Raw genomic sequence first — 17,244 nt, 5'->3', positions numbered from 1 at the left:
CATGGAGTGAACCAAATCCTTTAGTTCTGCAGCTGTTATAATGTGAAACCAAGATTGAATGATTGCTTCTATTAACAGAGTTTTATTGCTGGGAGGCTTCTGACTAACAAGTTTCTTTAGTTGGCTCCATAGATTTTCAATTGGGTTAAGGTCTGGGCTATTCCCAGGCCATTCCAGCAGTGCAATATGATTATCTTGAAACCACTTTTTGCACACAGCAGCAACATGACATGGAGCTGAATCCTGTTGAAATATAAATGCTTCACTGTCTTGGAAAAGATCATGTGTGGAAGGCTTCAGTTTGGGCTAAAGTATTTCATTAATGTATTTTTGGCCATTTATATCCTCATACCTTTTGATGTCATACAACCCCAGATCATAACACTGACTGGGTATTTCATGGTACATGTAATGAAATCAGGATGCAAATCTTCTCCGATTCTTCTCCTTATGTATTTTATGTCATCACTATCAAACAGGGAGATCTTGGTCTCATCACTCCAAATAACACTGTCCCATTGTTCCTTTGTCCAGGTAACGTAGGTTTTAGCCCAGTTTTCAACCTTCGTTTGAGAGATAAAAGTGGCTTTTTTTGTGGAACTCTAGATTTTAGGCCAAATTCCTGCAGTCTGCACCAAACAGGCCTTGCACTCAACTTCACATTGCATTGCGCCATTTCATCTTGTATACACCCAGATGATTTTCTTTTGTCACCTATGCACAGCCTCTTAATTCTTCTATCATCACTTGCTGTTGTACACCTTTTCCTGCCTTTACCAGTGTGGTTTTGTAGTGACTGAGTCTTCTTATACCTCTTCAAAAACTTAGAAACGCCACCTTTGGTTAAGTTTCCACTAATTTTTCTTCTAATTTCTTTATAACTGTAGCCTTGTTCACTTAATAATACTATTTTACATTGCTTTTTGGGTGACCAGTCAACTGTTTGCACTATTACTTTAATTTTATTACGTTTTACAAGCTCACTAAATGAAAGAACAAAAAAACCCAACCAACTTGATAGCGATCACATAACACTGACCAATGTCCTCCTGTCAGCTTCAATATATGATATCAATAACTGAATCCTACTGTGATCTAATTGGCTCATTGCCAAAACAAGATGACACCTGATTGGCTCTCTAAACACTCATGCTCATTGGCTACAATCAGATGAAGGAAAGCTACCTGATATCAATCTAAGCAAGCTCTGCTTCCTTTTTCTGGTTATTTGGCTATAACTTTTCATAGAATACAGATAATTGAACAAACCTTGTTGCATTACATTCTTGATTAAATTATCTTTCCATTGATATATAATTTTATGGTATTACTAAAAAAAGGTGGTGTTATTAGCCATGAAACCTCAAATGTACACTTTTCCCAAAAGGTTTCCACAATTTTGGCCACTACTGTATAGCACATCTATCTACATCGACATCCTTCTAAGATTGAGTGACAGATCCAAAGTGAGTTTCCAGGGTAAGGGTGTACTTTAACTTGAACCTGGGGAATTCTAGTAAGCTTGGGTGATATGATAGCAGTGTTCCAATATCTACGGAGCTGCCACAATAGATAACCCTATGCTCCAAAGAACCTGAAGGCAGAACAAGAAGGATTGGATGGGAACTAATCAAGGAGAGAATCAACCTAGAACTAAGGAGAAATTTCCAGACAGTTAGAACAATTAATCAGTGAAACGATTTGCCTCCAGAAGTTATCGGTGCTCCAACACTGGAGTCTTTTGAGAAGAGATTGGACAACCATTTGTCTGAAATAGCATAGGTTCTTCTGCTTGAGCAAGTTATTAGCTAGAAAACCTCCAACATCCCTTCCAACTCTGTTATTCTGTTATTCTGCTTCTGAAACTTAAGGGAATTCAGGTAACCACTATGGCAGCCTTCTCCATTCTCAACTGACTGTCTTCCATATGTGGCAGATCATAGTTCTTACGGTATTATCTGTATCCATAGGTTGCTGGGCTGGCGGGGGCAGGGGTGTCCCACTGTATCATGTTTGGTAAGCTGAGTGGAGTAGAAAGAAAGATTGTAGAACAGCTATCCTCAACTGAATGGCTGTGTGGCTGGGAATTCTGAAAGTTTACTGAATTTTAAATTTATTTAAACTATTTGTATGCTGCTGATGGCTCTATACTGTTACAGAAATACAGCTGCAACAAGAGAAATATAATTAAGATAAATCTAAAAGTATCATTGCTTTAGATTTAGATTTAGTTAGACAATGTTTAGACAATTATCACATTTTACAATAGGTAAAATAAGTGGGATGTTTGAAACTGTTAAAAGACCTCAATAAACAAATATGTTTTTAGCCTCTTAAATTATAAGGCTTCAGTTCCAGTGGCAACTTTTTTAGCAGGATGGAGTCTCCTACAAAGAAGGCAGAATTAACCATAGATCACAAACACACCTGCAATGAAATTGCAAAATATACCCTTTTGATAATTTAATAATTTAGGGCAAAGTGTATAAGTGTATGCAATAATGTTGTCCTAAGGTTTATATTGTGACCATTTTGAAGGGAAATGGGAGAAACAGAGCCACATAAAAAAATCAAATTAACAAACAAACAAAATAGGGGGGGGACCTTATTTATAACTTTAAAAACCAAAATCCAGTCACCTCAGTATCTCACTAAGCCCAGACTGTACAAAGGTGAGTAGTACCCATCACTCTAAAAAGCTTTTACTTTAGTCCAGTGGTCCCCAACCTTTCTGGCTTGGTGGACCAGCAAGGTGAGAGGGGATGGTTCTGTGCAAGCAGCAGATTGCACACATGAACGTGCGCAATTCCATTTGCACAAGTAGCAGGCATCTCTGCCTGCCACCTGCCCAGATGAAGCTTTGCATGCAAGTGCTCACCACTCACACAAATGGAGCTGCACACACATTTTCGCCTGCAGCTTGTTTGGCCCGGTTCTGAACTGGCTGTGGACCGGGGTTGGGGACCCCTAATCTAATCCATTCATCCAACAACTTGGAGAATGGATTAAAGAGCAACTCTTCCAGTTATTCCATGCTATTAGCCTGGAACAGCCGAGGTATCCCTGCTATGAAGTTTGGTTTGCTGCCTACTCCATATTTCAGCTATATATCTTACCCAACGTTTCAGAGATTTCAAAACAAAATAATACAAATTTATGGAGCGTTGTTTTTTTTAATTCAGTTCTCCAATGTAGTAAAATTGTAGACACAATATATTCTGAAAGATACCAGTTTTTGTTTATTTATTTATCAAATAAGAGCCTTGGTGGAGCAGTGGGCTAATGCCTCCTTAAGTAACACCAGCTGCCTGCAATTAGTGCAGGTTTGAGTCCCACCAGGCTCAAGGTTGACTCAGCCTTCCATCCTTCCGAGGTAGGTAAAATGAGGACCCAGATTGTCATGGTTCAGTTTTTAAGGGACTGTTACAGGCAAATGATAAAATAGCATTTTTTCCCTTTCCCTTCCCCATTATTTATGGTTTTTTTCCTCTTTTCCCTCTGCCCACTAGACATTCTCTGTTGCAGCAATGTCTGGCCATGGACCTGTTCTTCACTCCACTGTGTCTACTCTCAAGCTTTCCCCACAGGCTTACCAAGGAACCATCAACCAGTCTCCCCAGCCTAGTTCCAAGCAAGATTCCTGGAACAGCCTAGTCTTAGGGGAAACACATGGAGACATCATCACAGCTTAATAATCTTCTGCCACCTCACCTGCTTCTAAGGGAATTACCAACCTTGGGACTCAAAGGCGATGGGCAACTGTCAAGCAATACTATTTGTTCTTTTTTTTCCCTTGTTTCTTCCTCTCATCTTTTGTTTTGTCTAGTTCTGGTCTTAGAAGAACCATTTCAAATTGCTTTGACCTGTTCAATCAAAACTGCCAAGTTCTATTTTTAAAAAATCCTCCAGATAACTTGGACATCAATATTACATGTTTATACATAAATGATATTCAGAAATGTAATATCAAGTAGTATGTTTGTAATGTGTGTGTATATGTGAAGGGTATGTATGAGCTTGAATGGAATTTGTAACTGCAGCTTTCCACACGTTGTCCTCGGACATCTTTTGAAAAATGAAGGAATGTATAAGCCAGCCCATAAAAACAGAATGGAGGTTAAAAAAAGATAAAAAATAAAACAAAAACCAATATATAAGCCAGCAATATTCCTAAATTTTGCATTATGGGGATCAGTGGCTGGTAGCTTTTATGAAAGATCTGATTTCCTTTCCTGGGATGTAATAGCTACCCATCCCATTGCTAATTCAAAGCCAGAAGAGAAGAACCAGCAGCATATGCAGAGAAGAATGGAAAACAGGCTAATTGCTGGCAAAAGCTTGGATTTTGGTTCCCTATTTCCCATTTTGATTATAAAAAATATTCTCCCCCAAAGATACTGCTGACCAAAATTTATTATTGATAGTAAGAAACTCAAATGAATATTCAAGGACAGTGACCCACAAGAATCTCGAAGAAAATGGAGGTGCTGCAAATTCTGCAATCAATGGTGAACTGAAGACTCCAGAGTTTTTTTAAAGTATAGAACAGAAGCAACAGGTTTTGTCTTCAAACATAGCTGCAATCCACTATGGTTGGTGGATTCTTGCAGGAATTTCGTGGATCCAGCAATTTTGACTGCCAGCAGCACATTAGTGTTAATTTAATTGCTTTTCTGTCAACTTGATTAACCCCCTTCCTTTGCTATTAATAAATCTATTTTTTCCTTTCAAAGCAACCAACTCAGTGTTTTACCTATGTGGTTTTCCAGTTGAAAGAAGGATTCTCTATGATTTATATACAATCTGAAGCACAACTGGAATGAGTGACTATAGATTAGCAAACACCCATTTCAGAATATGGCAGGGGTAATGGGTAAGCAAATAATTTGAACTGAAGGTCTCCTTTCTGTCTAATATTAAGCATAAATAAATAAAACTAGTACTAAATAAAACTTAAAAGAGTTATGCTTATGATCAAGGTGAACATGACCCGGTGGTAGGATTGACACTTCTTTTCACTCAATCTCATTCATTTAATAGTCATTTTTATTTTTAATAGCTGTTTTGAATCCAGATACTGCTAACGCTCATTTTCACAATGCCTGAAAAAAATGATAGATAAAAGCACTATTCATGTAAGAATGGTGTGGTAGCTTAGAGGTGGTGCTCTTGTCTCACAATCAGGAGACTGTGAGTTCAATCCTTGGTAGAGGCAGATATTTCTCTATTTGAGAGCAAAGAGAAATCTTATGGTGCAAACTGGTAGGTGTCAGGAAGGGTATCCAGCCAGTACATGCTTAGCTCGTCACCCCAACTCCACCCTGATGCAAGGGATCATAGCGTCATTTATTGTAGTAATTCATGTGTTTTGACATTTGGATTGTCTTCATTAAATATTAGTGTTGAAAGACATTACCCCATGATGAAATAATCAAACCACTGCAAAATATCAAAATTCTGAAGCTCCTGTTCTGTTTAACAGAAACAAAGCTTTGTCTGTAATCATCAGTAAAATTGTAATGTTCACCCTCAGAACGTTTGTGATAGTTTTGAAGTATTTATAATGAGCAGCAATCAATAAATTTGGATAAAGTATGACTCTTAGATCATAAATTACATGTAGAAGGTCCCTGATTTTATTCCGAGCATCTCAAATTTAAAAGTGAAGGGGATGATGGAAAAATTATGGATGGGGGGATTTTGCTAAAACTTTCCTTGAATCTCTTTGGAAATTCTCACTCATCCAGGTTATGGTTGTCCCAAAGGTGCTTTTTCAAAAGGCAACTGGACTTTGTTTTTCCTTGAAGACATTTCACTTCTCATCCAAAGAAGCTTCTTCAGTTTTGAGATTTTCTCAAAAATCTCTTTGCTACTATCTGGTGGATGTTTATATCTTTATGTTTAAATATGGCTGCCCTGGCTTGACTCAGATTTTGGGTATTCATTTTGATTATTTTCAGACTCCATTGCTTATATACCAAAACCTGTCTAGAATGTCGCACACACCTCTTATAAATCTGAACATGAACAAACTTAGAATCCTAATTCATTCAGGGACTGAGAATCCCTGACATTTCAGTCTTGTGAATCCCATCTGAAGTAATAGTTTCCTGATTCAGGTTGATATCTCTGAAAATTAAAATCAGCTTAGTTTGCCTAGCCCTTGATTTTTATGTGGTGAAAGAAGTCACCAGTGTAGGGCATTTCCTAAATCCCTATTCTTTCTAAGATGTAGCTCATCTTGGATCAGTGCAATTTCGTAGGACATGTAAAGATTTTTATTTTAAACTATCAATGTAGTTTTACTGTGAAATGTTCATGTATACATTCTGGCACTGTTCTATTCCAAATACACACACATATTCTATTTTTATTTGTCCTAGTTGTAGTAACAAGGCCCCAGCAACAGGGAGTAGAAGATAGCAACATTAGCATTAGCAGTTCTGTCTCTGAACAATATTTTCAGGATTGAATATTACATTGGTATCTAATAAACATACAAATCTAATTAAAACATACAGTTCAGCAATCCTTTCCAAACAGGACTGCCCAATTTGCACATGCAATACACCTACATAAGTTATCTTACTTTGTGCTAGCTTGTGCATAGAACTGATTTGGAGAAGGAAGGAGCAAGTGTATCTCTAAGTTATAGTTTTATTTGTTTTCACTTTGAAACCCAGTACATACTGCAAGTTTCTGTAAACATTTCCCAATGCTTGCCATGCCAGGAACAGGAAGTGAGGTTGATAATCAGCAGCTCTGTATTCTAGTTCTAGCTGACATTAGCAAGAATAAAGTCAATTGCACACACCTGAAATGTTCTTATGTAGTCTTATACGGCGAGTCTAGCCCAAACCCTATACCCATATTTTTCGGACCATAAGGCACACTTTTTCCCCCAAGAAGTAGGGGGGAAAATGAGGGTGCGTCTTATGGTCCGAAGCTGATCTGTATGGCCAGCCCCAACCTCCACAAGTGGAAAGCAAGGGAGATTGCCAGGAGCACGAAACGGCACGTGCTGAGAAATGCCGATCTCACGCTCTTGCAATCTCCCTCGCTCGGTTTCAGCTTCCCTTGCTACAAGAGAAAGCAGGCTGAAACAAAGTGAGGGAGATTGCCAGTAATGTGAATCGGCTGATCTCGCGCTGCTGCAATCTCCCTCGTTTCAGCCTGCTTTCTCTTGTAGCAAGGGAAGCTGAAACCGAGTGAGGGAGATTGCAGGAGCGCGAGATCAGCCGATTCGCGTTCCTGGCAATCTCCCTTGCTCCATTTCAGCTTGCTTTCTGCAAGAGAAAGCTGGACCGCAGGGCCACCTCTGCAGGTACTGCTCTAATGTGGAGAGGGAAGGACAAAGAGGGAGGGAAGGAAGAAAGGAAGGAAGGAAAGAAGGAAGGGACAATGGGAGAGGGAGGGAGAGAGAGAGAGAGAGGGAGAGAGAAGGAGAAAGAAATAGGGAGGGAGAGAAAGAGGGAGAGAGAGAGAAGGAGAAAGAAAGGGAGGGAAATAGAGGGAGAGAAAGAGGGAGAAATAGAGGGAAAGAGAAAAATAGGGAGAGAAAGAGGGAGAGAGAGACAAGGAGAAAGAAACAAGGAGGGAAATAGAGGGACAGAGAAAGAGGGAGAAATAGAGTGAAAGAGAAAAATAGGGAGAGAAAGGGAGAGGGAGAGAGAGAGAGAAAGAAGAGAGAGGAGAGAGAAAGAAAGAGGGAGGGGGAGAGAGGGAGAGAAAGAGAAGGAAAGAAATTAAATTAGTAACATGATTGTTAAGTGAATCTGGTTTCCCCACTAAATTTGCTTGTCAGAAAGTTGCAAAAGGCAATCACATGACCCTGGAACAATGTGACCATCATAAATATGAATCGATTGCCAAGCATCCGAATGTAAATCACATGACCCTGGGGATGCTGCAATGGTCATAAGTGTGAAAAATGGTCATAAGTCACTTTTTTCAGTGCAGTCGTAACTTTGAACGCTCACTAAGTGAATCATTGTAAGCCAAGGACTACCTGTACTTTATTATTTTTTTCCTTTTTTGGGGGGGGGTGTCAAGTTTTTAACACCTTGCTGGGCGACTGGTGGTACTCAGACAATGCTTTGTCCTAAAAGTGGTACAATGGATGAAAAGGTTGAAAAGCCCTGTTTTAGTATACCGGTACTATTTGGTTCAGAATATTTTTTTTCTCGTTTTCCTGCTCTAAACACTGGGTGCGTCTTATGGTCAGGTGCGTCTTATGGTCTGAAAAATACGGTAATTTAACAGGAAAAGTAGGGGGTTGTCTTATACACCCAGTCATCTTATACACCAGAAAATACAGTACTTCTGAGACATCTGATGTCTCTGTTTTGTTCACAAAGCATCAATAAATTCCTACTGGGATATCTGAAGCTGATTTATTAGGGAGTAAGCCCACTGAATGGAAAGCATTTGGCTTCTGAATAAAAATAGGAGGTTGGTACTGGAGGTGAAACCTGTGGTTTGCTGTAACTAGTTCTACCACTGTTTGTACGGCAAGAAATCTGAGTGTAATGTAAGAAGACCTGGATCTATTCTTAACCTATTGCCTTTAACCTAGTGATCTTCCAATGAGCCCATCCGTCTTGCTGCTGGGCTGTCCTTTTCTACCTTTCTAAGCATTAAAGCTTTTTCTATATATAATATGTCCAAAGTAGGATAATTTGAGCCTAGTAATTTGTGACTCTGAATAAGAACTTTGTGTAAATTTGTTTGATGCTCCTGTTCACTATCCAGGGTTGTCTTAAGAGCCTTCTCCAGCATGAGCCTTTCAAATCTTGTGTGAATCCTGAAAACTTTAAAAAAAAAGCTTCCTGTGAGAAAAGGAAATCTCTGCAAACTCATAAAGTTAGCATTATTTTTTAAAAAATGAGGTTTTTTTTCCTTTTTATGAGAAAATATATTGCAAATCAGAAATTCTGCCCGATTTGCCAAAATTTTTGAAAATACAGGTTATCAAGCAAGGAAAAATGATACTGAGCTTGGTTGTTTTCTTGCAGACGTTTCATTACCCAAGCTAGGTTTGTTTTTTTCTTATCAGAAGCCCTACAATTAAAATAAGGCATACTATATGACATAAATTTTAAAATGTAAAACACAAGATTAATATATGTACAAGTTAAGCAGATCTTCTCCGGAAATCGATGTTGCCTAATATGAGTAATGAAATGTCTGCAAGCTCAGAGCACCAAGGATCCCTTCATTTCAACCCTGACTTACAAATATACTCCTTTATTGAAAAAGAATACCTTATTCTCTCGCCGTGGTTACATTCGCGCAAACTGCAAAACTAACCAAAGTTAATATTAACTACATTTTGCTTTTTGTGCAAATGTATTTGCACTTCGTCTTTGAGCGAGTTGTGGGAACAAAAAACGGTGCACGATTACACCGATCGCGCCTATTCCTCGCTTTTTCTCTCACAGTTCAAGGCAGCTAATGCAGAACTGGAAGGCGTAACTTAAGTAGCCTCCCAAGGCTCTAACCCAGGCTTGATTAACGCGCTCTTCACAGGACAGGATGGGCTGCGCAGAGATCGATGGAGGGCAGCCGTTCGGTTCTCTGCTAAAAGGTCTGCCGAGATAGTTCCTTTCAGAAGGAAAACGGGCGAAGCGGGAGCGAGAAGCCCTGCTTGGAAATGAAAGAAGGCAGGAGGCGATCAGAAGCGAGAAAGTTTTGGTGGCTTCAGGTCCCACTACTTAAATTTTACAGAGGAAAATAACTTTTTTTTAAAAAAAAAATCATTGATCGTACTATTGCATTTTATTTTCTTCCGACTAGACGTGAGCGCGCGTCTTCGTTCTTTTATTACAACTTTCAGGAGCCTCCAGTTTTAAGATGTACGTTTTTCGATTTGTGTTGCAGATGCATGTCTTCCCCTATAATGCTCCAAATATCTATTGTAAATTGAATATACTCCGTTTGTATTTTCAGTGTGCTCTTGGTTGATCAACAAAAAATCTATGGTATCGGAAGCATGCAAATACCTATAAATAGTTGGCGACAAGCAACCCAGGATGGTCTGTATTAGGGGCTGGGACACATTTCTGTTAAAAATGTTAAGAGCAACATCAAAACCCAGACGTTTGCCATGTTTGGAGGTGGGGTGTGTTATCATTCTTGTACAGGTAGTCCTCCACGTACGACCACAACTGAGCCCAAAATTTGTTTTTAAGTGATACATTTATTCAGTCTTCCACCATTTTACGAACTTTCTTGACACAATTAAGTGAATCACTGCTGTTGATAAGTCAGTAACCTGCTTGTTAAGTGAACCTGTTGCCAAGCATCTGAATTTTGTCGACATGAACATGGGGATGCTGCAAATATCATGATTGAAAAACTCATAAATCACTTTTCAGTGCTGTTGTAATTTTGAATGGTCACTAAATGAACAGTTGTAAATTGAGGACTACCTGTAGACTTAGTAAGAAAAAAAAGCTCTGTTGAGGCTGCCACTGCTAAAGGTTGGCATATTAGTTAGGTGTTTCTTAACCTTGGCAACTTTAAGATATGTGGACTCTAACATACAGCTGGGGAATTCTGAGAGGTGAAGTCCATACAACTTAAGTTGCCGAGGTTGAGACACAATGGCTAGACTATACTTCTCATAAAAGTATAATCTAAACAATGTGCAATCTGCAAAACTCCCAAAATATAACAGTTTGCTGTTCATTATGTTCTGGTATTTTCATTTTTACCCTCTAACTTTTAACAGTCTTTCCTGCCTGAATGTACTTTATTATATGTTAGAAAATAGAGAATTAGTGAGAAAATGACAGAAAAATGACATTTCTGCCTCCCCAAGGGTCTCACTGAAGTGTCTCAAATTTTTTAAAAAACCACACAATTGTGTAGGTTAATTACAAGCTTAATGGTAAGGTAAAGGTTCCCCTGCACATACGTGCTAGTCGTTTCCGACTCTAGGGGCCGGTGCTCATCTCCGTTTCAAAGCCGAAGAGCCAGCGCTTGTCCGAGGACGTCTCCGTGGTCATGTGGCCGGCATGACTAGATGCCAAATGCGCACGGAACGCTGTTACCTTCCCACCATAGTGGTCCCTATTTTTCTACTTGTATTTTTACGTGCTTTCGAACTGCTAGGTTGGCAGAAGCTGGGACGAGTAACAGGCGCTCACTCTGTTACACGGCACTCAGGATTTGACCCGCCAAACTGCCGACCTTCTGATCGACAAGCTCAGCGTCCTAACCCACTGAGCCACCACGTCCCTTAATTAAAAGCTTAATCATACTTAAATTTTGATCAAATTAAAGGGGCTTATATTAGTCAAAGGAAATCCTTAATAAGCTTTTAAAATGGGTTAATATCCTCTTATGTTAGAGACTGCCACTTTACTGCAAGTCTTAGTACATATTTGACATCGTTGTTCAGGCCAAAAGCTTGGAGGCCATCCTGGGAATAGACATTTTGTGGCACAGAACAGCATTTTTAACCATTTTTCCCAACACTCTTTCCAGCCTTGAAGTTGATTGTCTGGAATCTCACAAACCCGGCTGTCATCCCCAGTTTTTGTGCTCTTGCAGCAATGCCAGAAGGACCCTCTGTAAAGAAGTTCCAGTTTCTGTGTTCTCCCTATGTAGGGAAGATGGTATCCAGGGTGGGAGGAAGCACTAGACAGATCAATCCAGATGATTTGAAAACACTGACACTGTGGGATATCCAAGTGAGTTTTGCTGTGTAATAAATAATTAACTCTTTTTTAATATAACAATCTTGGCTTATTTTGAATTAATGCTATTTTGCCAACATTATCATTGGTAAAATTTTAGATAGCATATGACATCATTATTCTATACAGTAGAAAATACTACAGTCCAAGAAAGATACAGAAGATAGCTCTTTGCTCCAGGCAAATTATAGACTTGATTATTATCCCTGTACTCCGTGTATGGTTTTTGGCAATTTGGCAATTGGCCACCTTTTGGAGACTGTATTCCCCCCAATTTTTTTTAAAAAATGACACAAATTGTGACAACATTTTAATACCTGTGTACAAGATCTCATGTTGGTATATGTAAATCCCATCTTGCTTGTACAAGATGTCAGATATTTCTGAAATCTAATTTAAAAAATAACACTTTGGGATGTCTAAGACTGCCATGCAGGGTGGCTATGTACATTCTGCTGCTTCTGGCTGCTATGTTGCTGACCTTAGGCTTAAGAAATCCTAATAAGAATTCCATTCTGGGCCTATATTTTATGGGAGCTCTAATAGGTAAGCTCTCCCATCCTGATTTCTTGCTTCATAGCTAAAGACTTGCTCAAATATTTCTGTTAGTAAGTTAACAGGCTCATCTGTTTCTCTCGTCTGCACTTTAATTATTAAACATTACATAAGTTATATAAACAAAAAAAGACAAGAAGGAATAAAAAGGAAGGAGTGCTGCCGGGTTTACTAACCTGGAGAGGATGAAATAGAATGTGAGATTTTTAAAATGAGTTTTTTTCCAGGTCCATGGGAAGAACTTGTTTTTGGCTTTTGGCACCAAAGAGAAATTAATGCCCAGCCATGGCAGCATGTCCTCGGATTTGTCTGAACAAAGACTGGAAATGCCTGGAAGCAGTTCACTCCAGGGCCAGAAAGAAAATGAAGTTGAAATGTGCACTGAATGCTATCAACAAGAAGAGTCAGCAAGTTGGTTGGCATCTGATATGGATAATAATAATGGGCAGAGTTGGAAATGGCTCCGCTTCCACTTTGGTCTGTATGGAAGCCTGCGAGCCAATGAGTTTGCAAGGGCGAATAAAGCAAACAAAAGAGGCGACTGGAAAGATCCAATTCCCAGGTTAGCACTTTGAGGTTTACAAAGGAAGTTTTACCCTACCACTATACAGGAAGTCCTTGAGTTACAACAGTAATTGAGCCTTGTAATTATGACCATAAGTCGTGATGGTCATAAAGTGGCTTACTACATGACTTGAGCTGATTTTACAACTCTTTTTCTGGTGGTCATTAAGCAAATGCCACGGTTGTTAAGCACACCATTGTTCGCAATGGGGTGTCTTGCTGGAAATCAGAAGTAAACTCGTTTCCAGAAAAAACATCACAAATTATGGTCATATGACTAAGGGGTGCTGCTAGTAGCTGTAAATGTGGGCCGATGTTACAATTTAAAAACCCGGTCGTAAGTAGCTTTTGGGAGGGAGGGTGTGTCATAACATCAGACAGTCACTAAATGTCTGGATTTAAATCGAGGACTATTTACAGCTGGACTAGTTCCTCTGGAAACAACCCAAGAGGGGTTCATATTTTTTTTTATAAAGAAAAAACATGTAACTGGGCCAAGAAGTGCATTTTATTTTAAATGGTATGCTGGGGCCAGGGGAAAAAAGCTAGATTTTCTTTGCATTTAGTCAATCAGTTAAATTTTAAGTTATTAAGAAATTAAGATTCTCCATCATGCATTTACTATTTTGCCTCTTCAGTCACATTAAAATCTACAATTTAAAAAAGGTTTTGGGGATAATCTCGTAAGTTTTCAGGGTCACATATGGCCCATGAAATTCAGGCTCAGCTCATCTGCTCTAAATTAATTCAGTGTTTGTTTTCATTTTGGATATTTAGGCTGGTTCTCCATTTTGATGCTGGAAACTTTCTGGTATTTTATAACTGCCGCATTCAGCAATGCTCTTCTCCTAGCACTGATCCAGCAATTGATATCCTGAGCCAAGAGTTTGACCGGGAGCGGGCTTTGAAGGTCCTTGCAAAAGATACTCCTGTGTGCTACATGCTCCTGAACCAAAGTTATTTCTCAGGAATAGGTAGGTTCAAAATAGATACCAAAATAAAAAAAACGTACATGCTTAATGTCTGAGATGTATAATGGGAATTGTTGCTAAATATGCAGAGGTTGTAATCTAGGAGGGCAGCAGAGGCTATTCTATTAAAGAAGATTGAATTTTGCACATGAATTGACTTAAAAAGAGATCTTTGACAACTATTTAAACATTACATTGAGGGCCAATAAAGGAACAGGGTCTGTAACACCCACATCTCTGCCATTTTAAAAATATGACAATTACATGTTTCATTTTTAAAAACTGTTTACATCCAGAATAATGAATGAACTGACTTATTAAGTTTATAATCTGATAACTATAAACTATAATCTGATAACTCTCAGTGGCTTACTGTAAAATTAAATCAACCATGGTACAATTAAATGGAATTATAATTTCATAAAACCTCTAACAAAGACAACAAGAATGTGTAAAATCACATAATGATGCCTACTGCCTAAAATGTTTTCTAACTGTCCTGCAGTTCCCTAAATAGCTGACAGCAGTGTATGTTGTGTCTATCTGTATATCTTCCTAAACTAACAATGAGAAGAAGGAACATATTCATGTTACCCACTTGATATCCCACGAGATAGGACAAGCTAAACAGAACGACCAATACAAGATTAGCAATGAAAATTCATGACAGAGTTCAGATCTGAACCTGAATTTTCTAGTTTTCTAGTTTTACATTTTTACCATGACCTACAGCAGCCTTTCTTAATATTTATAGTTCCTGTGATTCCCAACCACCATGATAATTTGTTAGGAATGATGGGAATTATTTTCGAAGACTCCTTTAAGGACTCCAATTTGGAAAGGCTAATCCATAAGGATTGCTTTTTTTTTCACTTTACTTTCTTTACGGGCTCTCCAATATTCAATTTCTCCTGAATTCTTCTCTCCTCCAGGAAATATCATTAAGAATGAGGCTCTGTATCTAGCAAGGATTCATCCGCTGTCCCTTGGCTCCTCTTTGGAATCTACAGATCTCAAATCTTTGCTTGATCATGTTGTTCAGTTCAGCTTGGCATGGCTCCACAATAAGCTGGGAAGACAAAGATTGCGGCTACAGATTTATATGAAAGATAAATGCCCCGAAGGGCATGAGGTAAAGAAGGCAACATTTGGACCTCCAAATGGCTTGAAAAGACTTACCTGGTGGTGTCCACAATGCCAGCCTCTAGTGTCACCTGAAGAGATGGATATGCCTCTTATACAAGGCACCTGATTTGCATAATCTCTTTGGTTGTGTGATTTCAGGAGATAATGTGGAAACCAGGGTACAGGTTTAGGATTCAACAGAGAACTTGTAAGCACAGGTACCCCTTAAAGGGATTTAAGATTTACAATTACATACTGTTGATTGAGTCACTTGAATCATCACTTTTCACAGTCCAAGTAATACCTGGATATTTGTGATTAATGAAGATGATGCAAGATCTGCAAATGCAACATCCAAGATGAAACTTGCTACCAATGATGAAGCTATTTGGAGGGAGAGGGAATGGTTCCCGTCCACCTACAATGTCAGGAATATTCTATGCTTGGACCATGCTTGTATTGGATTTACACAATACAATTTTTTCAAATTCTCATTCCAATATTCCTTTATTATACGAATGATTCATATCAAAATAATTCTTTATAATTACCATTGCAATTACATAATACTTTGCATCATATTTAATTTTCTGAGGTAGGATTAAGGATCAAGATAATGCAAATGAGTTGATTTGTAAATGAGGAATCTATTTATAGTTGACTTAAAATATTGGTATGCCATTAAAACAAAGGCATGGGATTTGGCTTTGAGCAACAGGAAGATTCAACCTTATTCTAGAATTTGAATGTTTAATGTTAAGATCAAACAAACCAAAGATTTGAAGTTACTAATAACAGAGAGATGGTATCTTAAAAGCTCCACTTTCTCAATTACTCAATATATATCTCGATATAGTAGGGCTTAGAGAAGAGGCTTAGAATCTTGCTTATTTGAAACCTGAAAACTCTCTTGTACATTGAAACTCCTGAATTTCATTAAAATATGGCTTGTGGGTTTGAATGAAATGTTTCTTGTGCTGATTTTTACATGATTGGGGTAGTGAAAGTAGAGCAACAAATGGGTTTGTAACAAAGTTTGCCATATCATGAGATTAATTTCAAATTATTTTGGGAAAAGTACTTGACACTTCAAATAATTTCAAACTGGTATTTGTTTGTCCCTTTTTTGTGTTCATCATCACTTAAATAAGAATTGAGAATGAGGCATTAATTTTTGACCAGAAATATTATTATTATTGACCACATTTTTATTCTCTTGCCTGATACTATGGAATTTTAAATCATAAAACATAACCCAGTAAGATTTGACAATTTTCAAAAAATTAGTGTTTTACTTTTATATTGGCACCTGTCATTAGTGTGCAGGAAGGCTATTGGTCTCAAGCAAAGATTGAATCAAAATAGTAATTTAGAAGTCAGACCCCATGTTTAGAAGTTTGCTGAAGAAAATAATGGGATGGAAAACCAGGAGTATTTTGTAAACATATTAGATTTCTAGGAGAGGCTGAAAAGAGCCCCTGTTTCTTTTTATTATGTATTTCCTATCTCTTTGTCTATACCACATTTCTTGTAGGAGCTTAGGGTATTCTATGCAACAACAGTTTCAAACAGATGACAACAATGACCCTATTATGGGATTGGAAACTAAATAGCATTAGGTCTGGTTAACATCTGAATGGAAGACTATCAGAGAATCACAGGGATCCAAACTAGACATGGATGTTAAAAAAATAATCCAGGGAAAAATCCACTTTCTTATTGTTGCCAAGATCATTATATGATGTGTGCACAAAATCACGAGGAATCTTTTTGTCTGTTACACAAATGTTACACGAGACCTGGCAACAGACAAATGCAAAAATTGGGAAGAACCCTATCGTGTTCCAGTATTTCACTGGTAAGGAAAATGCTACAGTTGTATACTTCTGGTCTCTTCATTTACTGCAGCATAGTAGGCAGACATTTGATCTCTCTTTTGTTTTTGGCTAGGTCAGGGGTGTCAAACTCAATTTCACTGAGGGCCGCATCAGCATTGCGGTTGCCCTCGGGGCCGGGTGGGTGTGGCCTGGGTGGGCATGGCCTACTGGGTGGGCGTGGCTAGAGTGCGTATGGCCTACTGGGTGGGCATGGCCAGCTCTACATCGTTCGCATCAAAGGTGCCTATGGGGGCCCGGGCAGGAGTGGGACAGATCTGAGGGTCTCTGGCAGGAGGAGGGTCTCTGGGCCAGGGCCAAGGCAGTGGGGGCCATTCCCTCACTTTCTAGGATGGCTTCGTGGGCCGCATGAAACCACTTAGCAGGCCGGATCTGGCCCCCGGGCCTTGTGTTTGACATGTCTGGGCTAGGAGGTAAACAGAATTTTGGGGA

The 17,244-nt window shown here is 38.8% G+C and overlaps 2 protein-coding genes across 3 annotated transcripts in view; both read left to right on the top strand.

Moving 5' to 3' along the window:
• GATA4 (GATA binding protein 4) overlaps nt 1-3,692 on the top strand; it is a gene marked incomplete at both ends in the record, with an annotated part of 42,938 nt that extends 39,246 nt beyond the window's left edge. Inside the window, one exon of the mRNA XM_081314871.1 lies at nt 3,510-3,692. Within this exon, the coding sequence (XP_081170997.1) occupies nt 3,510-3,692 (183 nt within the window). The remainder of the gene's footprint in view (nt 1-3,509) is intronic.
• Nucleotides 3,693-9,680: 5,988 nt separating this feature from the next.
• Nucleotides 9,681-15,864, top strand: NEIL2 (nei like DNA glycosylase 2). 2 transcript variants are annotated; one of them, XM_081315072.1, is made up of 5 exons: nt 9,681-9,854; nt 11,491-11,696; nt 12,485-12,819; nt 13,599-13,795; nt 14,725-15,864. In XM_081315072.1, the coding sequence occupies exons 2-5, from the start codon at nt 11,559-11,561 to the stop codon at nt 15,042-15,044; spliced, it is 990 nt and encodes a 329-aa protein (XP_081171198.1). In that variant the 5' UTR covers nt 9,681-9,854; nt 11,491-11,558; the 3' UTR covers nt 15,045-15,864. The 2 variants fall into 2 exon arrangements, with proteins under 2 accessions (XP_081171198.1, XP_081171197.1); XM_081315071.1 differs by lacking the exon at nt 9,681-9,854 and having other exon boundaries at nt 11,312-11,696.
• Nucleotides 15,865-17,244: the final 1,380 nt, after the last annotated feature.

This window comes from Vipera berus (genome assembly GCF_964194415.1).
Source record: "Vipera berus genome assembly, chromosome: 1".
NCBI classification, from domain to species: domain Eukaryota; kingdom Metazoa; phylum Chordata; class Lepidosauria; order Squamata; family Viperidae; genus Vipera; species Vipera berus.
The sequence above is the reverse complement of the archived record's forward strand: the minus strand, read 5'-3'. Positions and strand labels throughout refer to the sequence as shown.